Source organism: Echiichthys vipera (genome assembly GCF_963691815.1).
Source record: "Echiichthys vipera genome assembly, chromosome: 12".
NCBI classification, from domain to species: domain Eukaryota; kingdom Metazoa; phylum Chordata; class Actinopteri; order Perciformes; family Trachinidae; genus Echiichthys; species Echiichthys vipera.
In genome coordinates, this window is record NC_139837.1 from 8486503 (window position 1) to 8501985 (window position 15483).

The window sequence follows — 15483 nt, forward strand, 5'->3', positions numbered from 1 at the left end:
AGTAGAATACAGAAGTCAGGTCATTCATTACTCAGTTTTTAAAACCTTATAGCCTTAACAATGATGCATGACAACCTTGTGTATTTGGATTTGGGTCCAATTTTAAATTTGGTCCCGCAGGCACTGCAGAAATCTGGCGTGGATGCAAGGTCATAGAGAATGACTCTTACAGTGTTGTCTGTCGTACTTTTGTCTACGGCTGGTTTCAAACGAGCACTTGTGACTCAATTTGACTCACACGTCATAAACAGGAGTGCATCTGTTAACCAAAACAATGAAACACTCCAAATGCCAGCGGAGCCGACCTGAGAGTGGGCTCCAAGTGCCAGGTGTTGCACATGAACTCCCTCCAGTCCACCGTGGTGTAGTTGATGCCGTCGTCTTTGTCCTGGTCCTTGTCCATGGAGCTTTCGTCATGCACGGCTGTGGGGCTCTTCTGGCCCGGCCGAGTCGCAAACATCCGCGGGGCGAAAAGAGCTGAGGACACGAACAAGGAAGAAGAGAGGCAATAACACGGCGAACACATTCTTCAACCACAACACCCAGAAGTAGAACACAATAAACATTCATTAATACCCCTGAAAGCACAGTCACACCTTGGTAGTATATATCTATTCACATTCAAATAACCCATCTGCTCTGCTTTAATGAATCAGGATGGATCAAACGCTGATGAAAACCTCCAGCGCTCGCCTCTTCTCTCCTTCTATTCAGCTGCGGAATCAACACAATAAAGTCCTGGCACTATTCTAATTGTCAGAAAGAATGCAAGGTTGCTGTCACAAAGAGTGCTAATTTGTTCCTTTGTAACAATAGGAAACCCATTAAAATGCTGCCTGCATTGGGCACTCTGACCTCCCCACTGTGTGTGAAAATAACACTCAGTGGCCTGCGTTTCATGCTGCTCTGCGAAATGTGTCCATCAGCATACAAACAGCTTCACAGACACAGAGGCAGACAGATGTGGTTCATATTGTTATTTTTCCTTGGACAGTTTGATGAGTCATTATCGTTGAAGGCTTTTTTCACTGTCAAATAAACTATTTTTCCACAGAAAGGTGTCCCAGAGAATGTGTTGACAGATGAAATTACCCAACATTGTTTCTTTTTTTTGTCCCATATTGTGCTCATTTTCAGGTTCATTATTGTAATTTGCACATCTGCTAAATGGTGTTCACATTGTTTTTCTCACACCGTCTGAATATACCTGTATTCATTTCAACGCCTGTCTTTGCAGCCAGGGAATGACTGCAGCATCACTTTCTACCATTATATAGTATATTTGTGACATCACAACCGCACAGAAGTGTTTAAGACAGTTTCTGATAACGTGCTGTGTGTATTTCTCTGTGGATTTTCATACTTTCACAGTAATTATTTAGCACCTGCTCTATAAAATAAAAAAAACGACAACATGGAAATCTCCCTTTTTGCAATATGGGAAATTTAAGGAATGGTTGAATAAAGATGTAAAGCCAAAAACCTTTCTCCTTCTCCTTCAGGTAGGCAGACACCAGGTCGTGAAGAAACATGATGAGCTCAGCGTCCATGGTGACACAGATGTGGTCTGTGAATTCTGTGACCACGCTGCACTCCACGTTGGGTTTGCTGTTGGAGTCTGGAACAAATAAAAAGAACAAATAAAAGATCTGGACCAGAGACAAACTGCTGCTTTTTGTACTGAAACTTCATCAACGTTGACTTAGTGTTAGCAACTTCAACAAATTTGTCGTACATGAACAAAATATATCCAGTTTGCAACTATGTGTATGACTGAAAGAACGAGGTCGCGGGTACAAACGGCCGAAATGGGTTTTCTCAGGAGGGTGGCTGGAGTCTCCCTTAGAGATAGGGTGAGAAGCTCAGCCATCCGTGAGGAACTCGTAGTAGAGCCGCTGCTCCTTTGCGTTGAAAGGAGCCAGTTGAGGTGGTTCGGGCATCTAGTAAGGATGAACCCTGGGCGCCTCCCTAGGGAGGTGTTCCAGGCACGTCCAGCTGGGAGGAGGCCTCGGGGAAGACCCAGGACTAGGTGGAGAGATTATATCTCCACACTGGCCTGGGATCGCCTCAGGATCCCCCAGTTAGAGCTGGTTAATGTGGCCCGGGAAAGGGAAGTTTGGGGTCCCCTGCTAAAGCTGCTGCCCCCGCGACCTGAACCCGGATAAGCGGTTGAAGATGAGATGAGATGAACTATGTGTACACTATAAGCATATGGTGTGGATTTATGACACACTGTGTTTTGTTTTATAAAAGCGGAATACCTGACTTTGGACTGAAACCACATTTCGTTACACCAGATTGAAAAAAACGACTATTTCTTTTGTACAACATTACTTTGCAGCAAAGTTGACGTGATTGTGCTGAGATAATGTAGTCAAGGGCAACGAGTTTACAGAATAAAATAACAGGACAAAAGAATAAAGTTTGAGGAAGTCAGAAAAGACTTCAACAGCAGGTTTATTGCCTTTTATGCGCTGTTACATCAATGCGTGGCCTTCGGTCCTACCTGTTAGAGAAGGCTCATCAGGATCTTGCACGTGGATGGATTTAAAGTCCAGTTGCATTCTGGGAAGAGCGAAGATTGTCTCAGTTTCGTGGTTGTAGCTGGAGTTGCTTCTGAAGCTGCTCAACAGACTGGAGGTTTTGGCAGCCGCTCCGCTCTCTTGGTTGTTGGCTTCCACGTTCCTAAGCAAGTTCAATTCTGAAACGGGAGATAAGACGTGCCTTTAAGGTCATGTTCACGCTTCTCTGCTCCTTCTGCTTTGTTAAATGCTATCTGCGCCTACTTTGCATTTAAGATAACCGGCAGTAGCTGCAAGGAAAGGCAGACAGAAAGTAGGTCTTTTGAAAACGCTGCGTCTGTCTTCTTTTCGTCAGAGCTGTCTGAAGTCGAGAACACTTAGAGAAGATACAACAATGGAGCAACCATTTGCATGCAGTTGACACTTTATTAGGTACGCTTGGCTTACATTAATGTAGTCTAGTACACTTGTGTATGTGTGCTGAAACATGCTGTATGTGTGATGCACAGCTCTCATACGCAAAAGTCCATCTTAAAAAACACTCACGCCCAGACGCAACTTTTTATCACTGCTGTAACTGGTCCTCTTGTTCATACTGGCCCTGAAGAGATCTAGTTTAATTGAACATGTAGACATACTGTATGAGTGTTGTTTCAAGACAGATTTGGGAAAAAGGATTGAACCTTTAATAAAGTGTTTTTTGTCAGTGTCATTAGATAATTCAGTGTTTTCACTATCAGACTGGACAGGCTGCCGCAGGCTACAGCAAACCCTGGTGTTTGAAAAAAAAGCAGGAAAAAGAGAGCGTTGATATTAGATCTGTAGTCTGAGGTGAGGTACTAGAATCTTTATCAGAACATGCAAAGTCGGATCGTTCACCGCTATGTGCGATAGCATCAGGATAGAAGATATATGGTTTACAGAGATTTTAAAAAACGGACACCATCTAGGGATGCTATTTTCAACACATTTCTTAAATCCATTTTCAGGCACCTTAGCAACGGATTATGGATTAATCTTTTTTTTCTTCATTCTAATAGGCTTATTATCATTTCCTAATTTTTACAAAACATTGAATAACATGCAGTGATGACACAACCATTTGGAGCCAGACATGACCTAGACATACACCCCTACTCACACACACACACAAATACACACACAAACAAAAATCAAGTCAAGTTTTTAAGGTTAATAATTAAAACAAAAAAGAAAAATTAAAAAAATTAAATCGATTTAGCATTAATAATTTATCAAACACATTGGAAACATTTTTCCATATCTACAGTATGTTCGACGCAAAATCAGACTAGGCTAAATTGTAAGTTAATAAAACTAGTGATCACCAAGTTTCTTAAATAATTGACTAAATAACACAAAATAATGACTTCATTTAAGCTTGCAGAGCTCCCGTCTGCAGACCTGACCGACATGATAGACTGATGTGTCATCAACTGTAGCTAACGTTAGCCCAGCTGCTGGAACCAGCGGCTGGAACCAGCGGCTCAGCTGAACGGATGTCCTGGGGATGAACAATGCTGTCGCTCCAACTTTATCAGTCCTGGTATTTCTAAAAATCCTTTATCCTCAGAGCATATCTATACTTCATTTATTCTTAATCAGTTAAATTATTAATTACGATTAACCAATAGTGGATCGATCATGTCTATTACCTTCATTCCTCATGGCGGTGACATAGTTGAACCATTCTTTGACGGTGGCGACTCCATGTGGGGGGTTCTCATGCCGTCGCCGGGTGATTTTGGTTATGGTGGCCATGGGACTTTCTAGTGCTCCACAGGGTTTTGTCACCATCGTGTTATGACCGAGATGGAAATCCAGTGTCTGAACAATGTAGGTGGAATCATCTTTGGAGCCTGGGTGTGACAGAAAAGTCCTGATTACAGTGCCATACCCAGTGCTAAAAAACATTTGCATTATTTTTTATTACCTAATCATTTTCCAAAAACATTTATACAATGTACAGTTTGTCTCACCGTCCTCCCAAATCTTCTGTGCCTCCGTCCAGAAGGCGATGTTGGGCTCTTCCAGGTGGAACAGAGCCCATGACTTGGAGCGGAAGTTTGGCCCGTGGAAGCATGCCAGGGTCATGTGATTGCCGTGGAGGCTCATCGAACCGCCCAGCTGCACGGCGTCCTCAGGCAGAGGCATCTGGAAGAGGGAGATGTGGCAGCCAGCGATTACCTTCAGCACCCCGGGCCAGTGGCGGTGATGGGCTGCATCCATGTCTGTGCGATAAAGACGGGGAGGAGACAACATGAGAAGCGGCGTGGGTGTGTGTGTGTGTGTGTGTGTGTGTGTGGGGGGGGTTATGGGGATGGGTTGGCGGGGGATGTCGGGGCAGACAAATCAATCCCGACCTGAACATGAGGCATGAACAGGATCTGTTTTTGTGTGTTATCTTGTTTTTATCCTCATATAGCCTCCAATCTTTTTTTTTTTAAATGTGTGCTGCTTGTACTTTTTGTTTGTTTTTAATTATCCCAGGAGCATGTTTGATTATATTCAGTTGTTGAAATACCTTGTCAAGCGTTTGAAAAAGTAGCATACAAATTAAGCATATTAGAATTACAAATCAGTTCACTTCCTCTTACCAGCACATCTGCCTAAGACACTTGCTGTGCATACTTTATTATGCCACAGTCTGCATTAAATATTTCTCTCAGATTAAAAAAAAGGGCACGCTTACAAAGCTCTGCAGATCCTTTCTCATTGTTGATGACGGGGGTTTTGGGGGGCAGGTAAGGACCGGGGCCCCAGGTGGAGAGGGCCCGCTTGCTGGTGTCGAACTGCTGAGTGAAAAACTCCTGCAGCTTCATGCCGATCTTGATGAGGTCTGGTGTGGTGGAGCGTGAAATGATCACCTGGAAAATGTCCCACTGCAAGTCTCCATGGACAAAGATTTCACTGGAAGGACAGACAGTGGTAGGATGGTGAGAGAAAAGGTGTTAAAAAGAAAATAGAAGATTGAGACAGTTCAGATTGTAGAAAACATTAAAGAACGGCAGGAAGCAGATGGTAATAGAGTAGATTAAGCACTGCTGCATCTGGATTGACACATCTGTAATAACATTTTATTACATTGGTTTGCTGAGTCATTAGAAGAAACAAAATGACCAAAACCTGCTTTCTCAAATGCAACTGATGCAGATATTTTTTCCTAAACTCAGGTGGTATGAGTTTTACCAGGAGACATGAACAAAATAAAGAAGCAGGACCAAAGCGAGACTGTTGTTGAAATTGCCCATAGAAGCACAATAAAAAGGCTTCTGAGCATTCCATCATGTGCGACATATTTCCAGAAGCAGAGGTGTCGTGTGGCATGATAAGCTGCTGACATCATTTCACACCTTTTCTCTGATAGGCTGGTGTCAACGGTGCAAAGGTTGACCTTCCATTCGTCCTGCAGCTGCAGGTCAGCATTGCTGAAAACTCCCATCAGGATGCTGGAGCCCATGTAGTCCACGCGCGCCTCTGTCGACCCCATGGTGATCTGGATCTTATGGCTGGGTTGCTGGTTGGGGTGTTCGGAGATGTGGGCTAGAAAACGGATAGAAAATTGGTTAACACTGCAGTGTTAGGGGACTGTTCATACAGCGATGAGGCCATCGAGACATTATTTAAGCTGAAACTGATTTTTTTTTTCTCACACTAATCTAGCAGTACTCTCAGGACCAGGACATCCAGTAGATACTCCCATGATCTTTTACACATCCCCCCTAAAGATTGACATGATATCACATTATGATAAAAAAAAAAGAGCAAAACGTTGCAAAACGGTATTCGATTTAAATAAGAACACATTAACATAGCACAGCTAGGTCATGGCCGAAAGAATGAGGTCGTGGGGACAAGCGGCCGAAATGGGTTTTCTCTGGAGGGTGGCTGGAGTCTCCCTTAGAGATAGGGTGAGAAGTTCAGCCACCCGTGAGGAACTCGGAGTAGAGCCGCTGCTCCTTTGCGTTGAAAGGAGTCAGTTGAGGTGGTTCGGGCATTTAGTAAGGATCTCCCCTGGGCGCCTCCCTAGGGAGGTGTTCCAGGCACGTACAGCTGGGAGGAGGCCTCGGGGAAGACCCAGGACCCAGTTAGAGCTGGCTAATGTGGCCCGGGAAAGGGAAGTTTGGGGTCCCCTGCTAAAGCTGATGCCCCCGCGACCCGACCCCGGATAAGCGGTTGAAGATGAGATGAGATGAGATAACATAGCACACACCCACACACACAACAATATCACTTTAAAATGAAGTGATTAAATTCATTGAATTATCAAGAGCTTCAGTATCAACAGCCATATGTAAAATAAAGGATATTTTTACACATTAAGTGTTAAAAAAGTGAGAGTAAAATGTGATTTTCAGTCTGTATTCTGCATAGCTCCCAATGCATAGGTCCATAAGCAGTTCACAGGCTGCTAGAGGAAACATTGCTAACGAGTTTGCAGAAAAACACCAGATGTCTGAATAGTTGATGCTTTGTTTTCTTTACTTACAGACCATCTCCAGGGTGTTCACGTCTATATTGCCACCCACCACTCCGCCCTTGGAGTCGAGCTTGGAGCGGCCGAGGCCGACAGACATGCTGATCTCTCGGTCCCGGTTGCTGCCTACAGACAGTCGGCCCTGACTCTTCAGCCCGCTGGTCGTCCAGCTGTAGGGATAAACACAACGTGAGCGCTCCTGAAATGCTGCTGCATAATGTAGAAGTGCTTTCCATGAAAGGTGAAGGATTCCGGTCATAAGAACTTGCCCAGGAATAAACACACGTAACTGAAAAGAAAACCAACAAACATAGTGACTAGTATTTTTGACGGGAGGAAAAATACAAATATGAGGGAGGGGAAATTCTGAAAAGGAAAAAAACTATTAAAGTCATCTGGCATTTGATGAGCTTTTCCTTGGAATATAACCCCTCTTCCCCACTCCATATTTTATTTTAACAATTGTTTTACCTAAAATGTCCCTAATATGCCTTCATATGTTATTATTTTAACATGTCAAATTAATACGTCATAATGAAGCCAATTGCTAAGTACAGCTTTATGTTTTTTTTGTCAAAATTCTTGGTTTGAACAAAGACTACACCTGTGCATGAATGTTCTTCATAACAAGCATATTCTGAAGTCCTGAATAATTTAAACTGGTCAGAGAGAGAGAGAGAGGCCTGGTGTACCCTGACTTGATGAGGAGGAGGTTGGAGACGTATGTGTTGCTCGCAGAGCCCACACGTTTCCAGAGAAGAAAATACTTTTCACTTTATGATGACGCAGAGCTCATAAAACAGTACTGCCTTGGTTGTGATGGTGTTGTATTTGTCAGTGATCCAGCAGGATTTTCTGCAATTCTGCCTTAACTCGAGAGAGGAAAGTTGTAACGACAGCATATCCCGGTGACCGGTGATATACGACAGCGCATAAAAGATGAAGCGAGCCTGTAAGAGTGGGCGATAAAAGACCATAAGGGCTGATGTCAGTGTAGCCGGAGATTAAAGTACAATCTGCAGTAAGGAGAAACCCCTGAGGCGTATTCCTACACCAGTGTACACGTAGCGGCCGATTATTGCAATAGATGTAAATAAATTAGGCTGACAATGTCAATAACATTCTTATCTTAAATTTATTATCGCCACCTTTATTTTATCCGTAGATTCTTTCACACTAAAGCTGCGTTTTCCACACAGTATTGGCCGATCTTTGTCCAACAGGACGCAGGCGGCAGGAGTCGCATTCACTAAATATAGAGATCGTTTTATCATTCATAGCTTTCATGGCTGATGTGAATTCCTCATACACTCATTTGCCAGAATTATTTCCACATTTAAGTTTAAGGCCAATTGTAGGTGACTACAGAGCCCGAAGGGGGGAAATAGGGATCAAAGCAAGAGGAATAAAAAAGTTGATATAAAGTAGGGATATTTCTCATCTTCAAATATTAATATGATTTTTCCTATTATTTATGTGAACCTTAAGAAATAATTTGAAATTTAAAAAAAAGGGTTATTCACTTTCTTTCCGAGAGTTAGATGAGAAGATTGATACTATTATCTGTACAATTCAATTCAATTCAATTCAAAAAACTTTATTTGTCCCCGGGGGGCAATTCAGGGCACACAGAGCAGCAAATAACGACAAGCAAGAACCAGCTCCTCTAAAGCTCTCTCATGTTTGTGTAATCTAATTCGTTTCATCCATATACACACACACGAAAAATGGATTTTGAACAAAGCCAGGCTTCTAGTCTTTGTGCTTAACTCTGCTAACCATCTGTTGGCTGAAGCTTCATATTTAGTGTGTAAACATGAAAATGAAAACTATAACCATTATTCAAAGATGTCGTGATGGGTATTTAAGGTTCCATATTCTGCTCATTTGAGGTTTCTAGTAGAACATGTTTGCATACTTTAATGTTCAAAATACACATTGTTTTTCTCATACTCTGTCTGCATATACCTGTGTTCACCCTCTGTCTGAAACGCTTTGTTTTAGCGACTGTCTCTTTAAGAGTCCCTACTTAGAAGGCCTAGTTCTCTGTTCTGATTGGTCACCATTTCTGGGTCTTCTGCATCTGTGCTCTCTGTTTCTCTGCAGCTGTTAGTGACTGTAACAGCACTGTGGCAGCACTTTCTACCTGTATATAGTATATTTGTGACATCATAGCAGTACAGGAGTCCTGACGGCTCGTTTACAGACACAGTTTATGAATATGGGCTGTGAGTTTCTCTGTAGATTGAACATTTTGATACTATCACAGTATTTATATAGCACCTGTACCTGCTTTATAAATTAAAAGATTTATGGAAGTTTCACTTTTTACAATATGGGACTTTAATGTATCTACATTACAAGGTGCAGAGATTGTGACCACTTACGTATTGTTTCCCATGACGTTGCTCATGTTCATTTGGACGGTGAGCTGTTTCAAGTTGATGGCGAAAACGACGAGTGTCTCCCACGGCGAGCCCTGCTGACCTGCTGCTTTACCATTTTTACTGAAGGAAGGGGTGGATGTTTTTGTCACCGAGTCTAGAAAAGAATGAAGAGAGGAAAAATAATGAGCACCTCGTATAAGTTATCGGTACCTTTTCCACTTTCATTTAATGGTTTCTACGTTGCTGTTTAACATCTGAACTTACAGCACAAGGCATTTATACACAAGGGATATTTATTTTTACATTCACGAGTTCCATCGGGAAATGGCAAGAATGTTTGTAATCACCTCTCCTGGGAGCAGAGGAATCAGACACGCTCCTGGTGCGTCCGGGTGCAGGGGACTTGAGGTGACCATGGCCGCTCTGGGACATGTTGCTCCCGGTGGAGTGCTCGGAAAAGACGTTGGGGGATTGGGGCATGTGCTGTGTTCCTGTGCTGCCGTCCCACGTCCTCCAGTAGGCTTTCCGGCTGGACTCGGGGGACAGGTGTTGTGTAATGTTTTCGGCTGAGTCTGGGGTGGCGGGGCCAGAGGCTGAAGCAAGGTAAAGGTTGAGAGATGTATGTAAAGGACATCCTTGGAGATGTCAACACGGAACAGTGGGAGGAAATGTTGGCTTAAGGAAGGTCAGCGAGATGGGATACCAAAAATGAACACAAGCTAAACCCCCGTGGAGATTAGTGAGTAGACAAAGGCCGACATGTTTGAAATATCATGACTTTCTTTACCATACCATGGCAAAAACCTAAAACTTTGAACAGATATTTAAAAATCACTATTAAATAAATAAATATACATAAATAAATGTGCCTGTGAACTAAGTCCTAAATTAAATAAATATATAAATAAATGTAAATACGGTTTATAGATGAATACAACAGTTAAAAAAGGGATGTTTTTTCAAAAGGATTGCTTTTATTTATTTCAGGGGACTTTTATTTCCTAATTTCACATTTGTTTATTTGAGGGGATTGTTATTTCCTAATGCCACACTTATTTCTGAACCTTTATTTTATCCGCATGTTATGAATGAGGCAGTGATAAACAGTTAATCCAATTAAATTAATTTCTAGTATCTGTATACTGTGCAACACAGGTTAGATTCCCAGTAAGAGTGGTAGTGGTGATTTTCTAAAATACAGTAAAGTGGTAAAAACATATCAAACTTATGCAACACTCAACAAACCAACCACGACACAGACCAAAGCCCCGGAGTGGTCAGAAAGTCACCTGGCAGGTTGATTGTCTGGTCGCCCAGAAAAAGGCGCCTGGCGATGCTTCGGCGGTACCAGGCTCTTGGGAAGGCCAGGATCTCACTCAGCCGTCTCATGTCGTATTTGAAGGAAGCCGAGCCAATGTCACACACAGCTAATGGGCAAGATTACATTTGTTCATTCATGAGTCACACCTTTTAACGTTCTACGGTGCAAGCAAATAGGCAGCATATTCTCCTTAAAACAGGTCTACAGGGGAAAAATAAGCATTTGTGCATCCTGACATTTAAAGATTGGAAAGGAGCATTTTTCATCTATTATCTCCCCAGTCTCATTTCATCGCTCCATGGACTCACTGTGATGGGTATGCTTCAAACTGCCTTTGTCTTGGGGTAGCCCGCATCAAGGTTCCCACAGTGCTGATAAAATTCTATGACTTTGCCTAAAAATGTACTTGATATCCTCTAAAGGTCCTACACCAGAAGTATTCAGTTCTGATGTATTTCACTTCAAATACAATGTATGACTTTCCCTAATATTCCTTCACTTCTGCTGGGAACTTCCACTGCCTGAAAACAAGTCTTCCAGTTTGTCTGAGACTGAATATTGAACAGACTAAACAGGAATAGTCAGTATAATCTCTTGCATGTCTCATATAGGAACGTCTTATCCTGGGGTCGACGGTGTACCTGAGATGTTGATGAGGGTAGTGTCCATTTTGCCACCTTTGGCAGGAATGAAGCTTTCGATGAAGGTGGGCCCTCCGGTACGCCTCATCCTGGATAAGCTGACTTTCACAAACTCCAAGTTGATACTCAGAGAGTCTTTTCTTCCCGTTACTGAAGAGGGCTCCTCGTCGACTGTACCTTCAGGAAAAAAAGAGCGAAAATCATGACGATGAATCTACTTTCATCTGGCAGCATCATTAGAAACTGCAGCCCTGTGTTATATTAGCACGTCAGAGTATTACAACATTTTTCCCCTTTTTCCCTTTCCTTACCTAATGGCCCTTGGCCCGGAGGCAGGCCTGTGACAGCAGATTTCTGCTTTCCGGCGCCGTAGGGGTGGAAGACGTACAACGAGAAGTCAGACATGCAGGCGGTGAAGCTGAGGCCCGAGGAGTTACTGGGGGGGCCGCTGAGGTCAGATTGGCTGCTGCTGTGACGGCTCCTGCCCAGAGGGCTCCCCAGCAACGGAGACGCTGGAAGGAGGAAGGGGAGGGTATAAAAAACACGGAGGAGGAAAGACAAGCATTCAGTAGGCATTAAGTAATTCAAATATTACACAGGGTTCCTACACCTTTTCAGCAAAATTCAAGCCCTTTTCAAGCATGTCAAGTTGAAAAAAAACTCCATATTTGTATACATTATATACAGTATATTTATTATACTTATTATTGCACTTGTTCATCACATTTAATTAGATGTTAGTGTTCTATAAACAACCAGAACTATGTTCCGTGGCAGCTTTCTACAGAGGGGTGACAAAGTAAAGGAAACCAATGTTTCATGTTTAATAGACTTGCCGTTAGACCTGCCATTACAATTAGATGACGAATAGAGCTACAGAAATGTAATCACCAACTTTTTGGATAATCTTTTAATCGTCAAAAAAAGGGATTTTTTTTAAATGCAAAAATGTCAGATAATGCTTTTTTCAGTCTATCATCCTTTGTGTCATATCATATATGCCATCCCACATAACATACGTAGATCTCATCTTATCTCATCCCATCTCATCTTCATCCGCTTATCCAGGGTCGGGTCGCGGGGGCGGCAGCTTTAGCAGGGGACCCCAAACATCCCTTTCCCAGGCCACATTAACCAGCTCTAACTGGGGGATCCCGAGGCGTTCCCAGGCCAGTGTTGAGATATAATCTCTCCACCTGGTCCTGGGTCTTCCCCGAGGCCTCCTCCCAGCTAGACGTGCCTGGAACACCTCCCTAGGGAGGCGCCCAGGGGGCATCCTTACTAGATGATCCTGAACCACCTCAACTGGCTCCTTTCAACACAGCAGAAGGAGCAGCGGCTCTACTCCGAGTTCCTCACGGATGGCTGAACTTCCCACCCTATCTCTAAGGGAGACTCCAGCCCCCTTCAGCCGCTTGTAGATGTCAAGTAGTTTAAAGCACTTTAATTCAAACTTCAAGCACTTTTCAAACCTTTTTTAAAGTGTTTTCAAGGATTTCCAGCACCCGATGAACTCTGATGACACTATATTTGACATGAAGGGTGAAGTTCCAAAATAGAGGTGTAGGCTAATTAGACCTATCAAAATTAACATGTACTGTATGTAAAGGTTTTTTTTAATGTGGGAAAATTCACTAAAAGACTCTTTTACTACAGTGAGTAGATGAGTTCACCTTTCTATTTTTTTAATTTTCTTGCTGGTATGTCACATTTGAAGTTATGATCGTGACAGAAAGGGTTAGCAAACAGAAGGGAGCTGCATGGAGGAAAGTGACAACGCTATGGTGGCTACTTTGTTGTTATATCTGTAACTTATTCAATCTCTTTCAAACTCAGTACCTACTAATTTTGAATGAAGTCCGTGTTAGCTTAATAACTCAGACGTTACGTTTTTTTTCATGACTTTACTCCAACGCGTGCACGACAACAGCAAAGACTGACCCCGCACTTCCTGACTCAGAACACACAAAACATTTGCGCATGCACAGTGGGAAAAGTAGCACATAACAGTTCGGGCACTGCTTGGGCAGAGAGGGACAGAAGTTGTGTCTGAGATGACAAAGAGTCGCAGAAGTTACCAAGCACTCCATAGCACCGAGCCAGAAAATGAGTGTGCAAACCCAGATGTCAAGTTTCCATCAGTGCCGATCGGAGCTGGAGCCAGATGTTAGTGGGTTTTAAAGTTGACTATAGTAGAGATCCAAGTGAATTATCTGCTTGAAAGTTACTGCATCGCATGCATATTAATGCAACTTTTATTTTGGCTTTAGAACAAACTTAAATTAAATAAAAGTATGAGCTGAGATGCTTTATAAAACAGTAGAAACACAGACTGGAGAGGAAAATAATGAATGGATGAGAACAAGCTGTGGGCAACATAAAATCATAAAGGGCCCAGATGCTGCACGGAGTGACAGCTAATAGATATGCTCACAATCTTTGGACTTGAAAGGACTGCAAAAGTTTCATATATCTCTGCACACGTCACCAACCCTGGAGAGCTACTGCCCTGAATGTTTTAGGTGCCTCCCTACCCCGACACACCGGTTTCTAATGATCCGCTCATTATTAAAGCAGCTGGAGCTTGTCAAGAGGCTTGATAACGAGTTAATAATTAGAATCAGCGGTGTTACTGTACTGTACTTGCAGGAAGATAGCTATCCAGGAGCAGGGTTGTAAACCACGGTATAATTTTTCTACAAGGCATGCTTTACATACCTTTGCTGGGAGGTGGCTTGGGAATATGTTGCCCTGGTGGAGTGGAGGAGGAGGGGGGTTGAGATGCGTCAGAGGGATGGGCTCCTCCTGACGAGGTCTCCAGCTCTCCGCGGTTAGAAGAGAAGACCAGGTCTAAAGAGGGCAGTTTGAGCATGCACTCCACCCTGGACATCGGCAGGCAGCTGAAGCGGATCTGAGAGGGCTGCCAACACAGATTTTCTCACCTCAGTGTTATGAATGTAACTGCATGTCTAAATGTATGGCTGAAGATCTCGAATCAATATGCTGAGAAGTAAGACACATACATAAATACATTATCGCCTGAATTTGAAAGGAAAAAGTACCCTGGAGTATACCCCAGGCGAAAAGATATATATTAAAGAGGTAGTGAATCATTTGATATTGATTCATGTCAGAAAAAAATAAGTAATACATTAATATATTACGATATAAGGTCCCTGTGGTTTTATTTTATACCTGTAATTTCTCTTAAATCTAATAAGTTTAATGGGATGCGCCAGATATTCTGTTAATATACCATTAATAGCAACTAAAACAGCTATTATGACAGATTGGGATATGCTTTTTTTTGCTACTGTTATTATTTCATGTCTGAACAATAAAGATTATAGTGGAAAAACTGTAAGAAAGGTCTATAGTACCTGGACTCTGACGTAGACAACCACATCCACAGGGAAGGAGGAGTAGGCGGAGGTGGAAGAGGAAACCAGAGAGGTGGTGGACTCCTCCAGCTGTTCCACTGTATCAAAGTGACCCATGTCCTCCTCCTGGGAAGCCACAGCTGAGGGGAGGAATAACAAAGACACAGACAACAATAAGAGTTTTTCTTTGAATGCCACACGTACGAAGGAAAGTCCTCCAAGAACAGGATCAATGAAGACCACGTGGTGCAACAAACCCGCGTAGCTCCTTTCCACTGGAGTGATGGGGATGGTCTCTAGTGCTTTTTCCAGGAAGTCCAGCAGACAGGGGCTGATGACCATTTCCTCTGGCAGAGTCTGGAGGGCCACCCAGGCGTACAACTTGGCCGTCTTTACCCCGCCACTGCCCTTACCTTTGGCTGCAAAGACACATGAGGGACGTTAAATCATCTGTAGCCTAGACTATATGTTGACAACACTTTTGAAAGTTAATTTCTTAAACTTTAAATAAACTGGAGCCGTATTAATTAATCAGCTTTTTTTTTTTTAATAGTCCCCGGCGTCTTTCCCTCTGCGGTACGCATCAATATGCATGAGCCCATTTTGATCAAAGTTGCCCTCTGGATTCACGCCTTAAATTAAAGGATGAAATGACATGCATTTGATTCGGTGGGTCCACGTCTAGATGTTAAATCATCAGATGGGAGCGCCACAGCACTCTAGTGTCGGTGATTACA

The 15483-nt window shown here is 42.9% G+C and overlaps 1 protein-coding gene across 5 annotated transcripts in view; it reads right to left on the reverse strand.

Moving 5' to 3' along the window:
• kiaa1109 (KIAA1109) overlaps positions 1-15483 on the reverse strand; it is an 84816-nt gene that overhangs the window by 2409 nt on the left and 66924 nt on the right. For all 5 annotated transcript variants that reach the window (XM_083924405.1, XM_083924406.1, XM_083924407.1 and 2 more), the window contains 16 exons: positions 15004-15165; positions 14747-14886; positions 14085-14286; positions 11678-11878; positions 11367-11543; positions 10694-10831; positions 9752-9997; positions 9405-9558; positions 7030-7187; positions 5894-6083; positions 5233-5450; positions 4520-4771; positions 4196-4399; positions 2507-2701; positions 1484-1618; positions 306-477 (listed from right to left, as the gene is read on the reverse strand). In XM_083924405.1, coding sequence (XP_083780531.1) covers positions 306-477; positions 1484-1618; positions 2507-2701; positions 4196-4399; positions 4520-4771; positions 5233-5450; positions 5894-6083; positions 7030-7187; positions 9405-9558; positions 9752-9997; positions 10694-10831; positions 11367-11543; positions 11678-11878; positions 14085-14286; positions 14747-14886; positions 15004-15165 — 2944 coding nt within the window. The remainder of the gene's footprint in view (positions 1-305; positions 478-1483; positions 1619-2506; positions 2702-4195; positions 4400-4519; positions 4772-5232; positions 5451-5893; positions 6084-7029; positions 7188-9404; positions 9559-9751; positions 9998-10693; positions 10832-11366; positions 11544-11677; positions 11879-14084; positions 14287-14746; positions 14887-15003; positions 15166-15483) is intronic.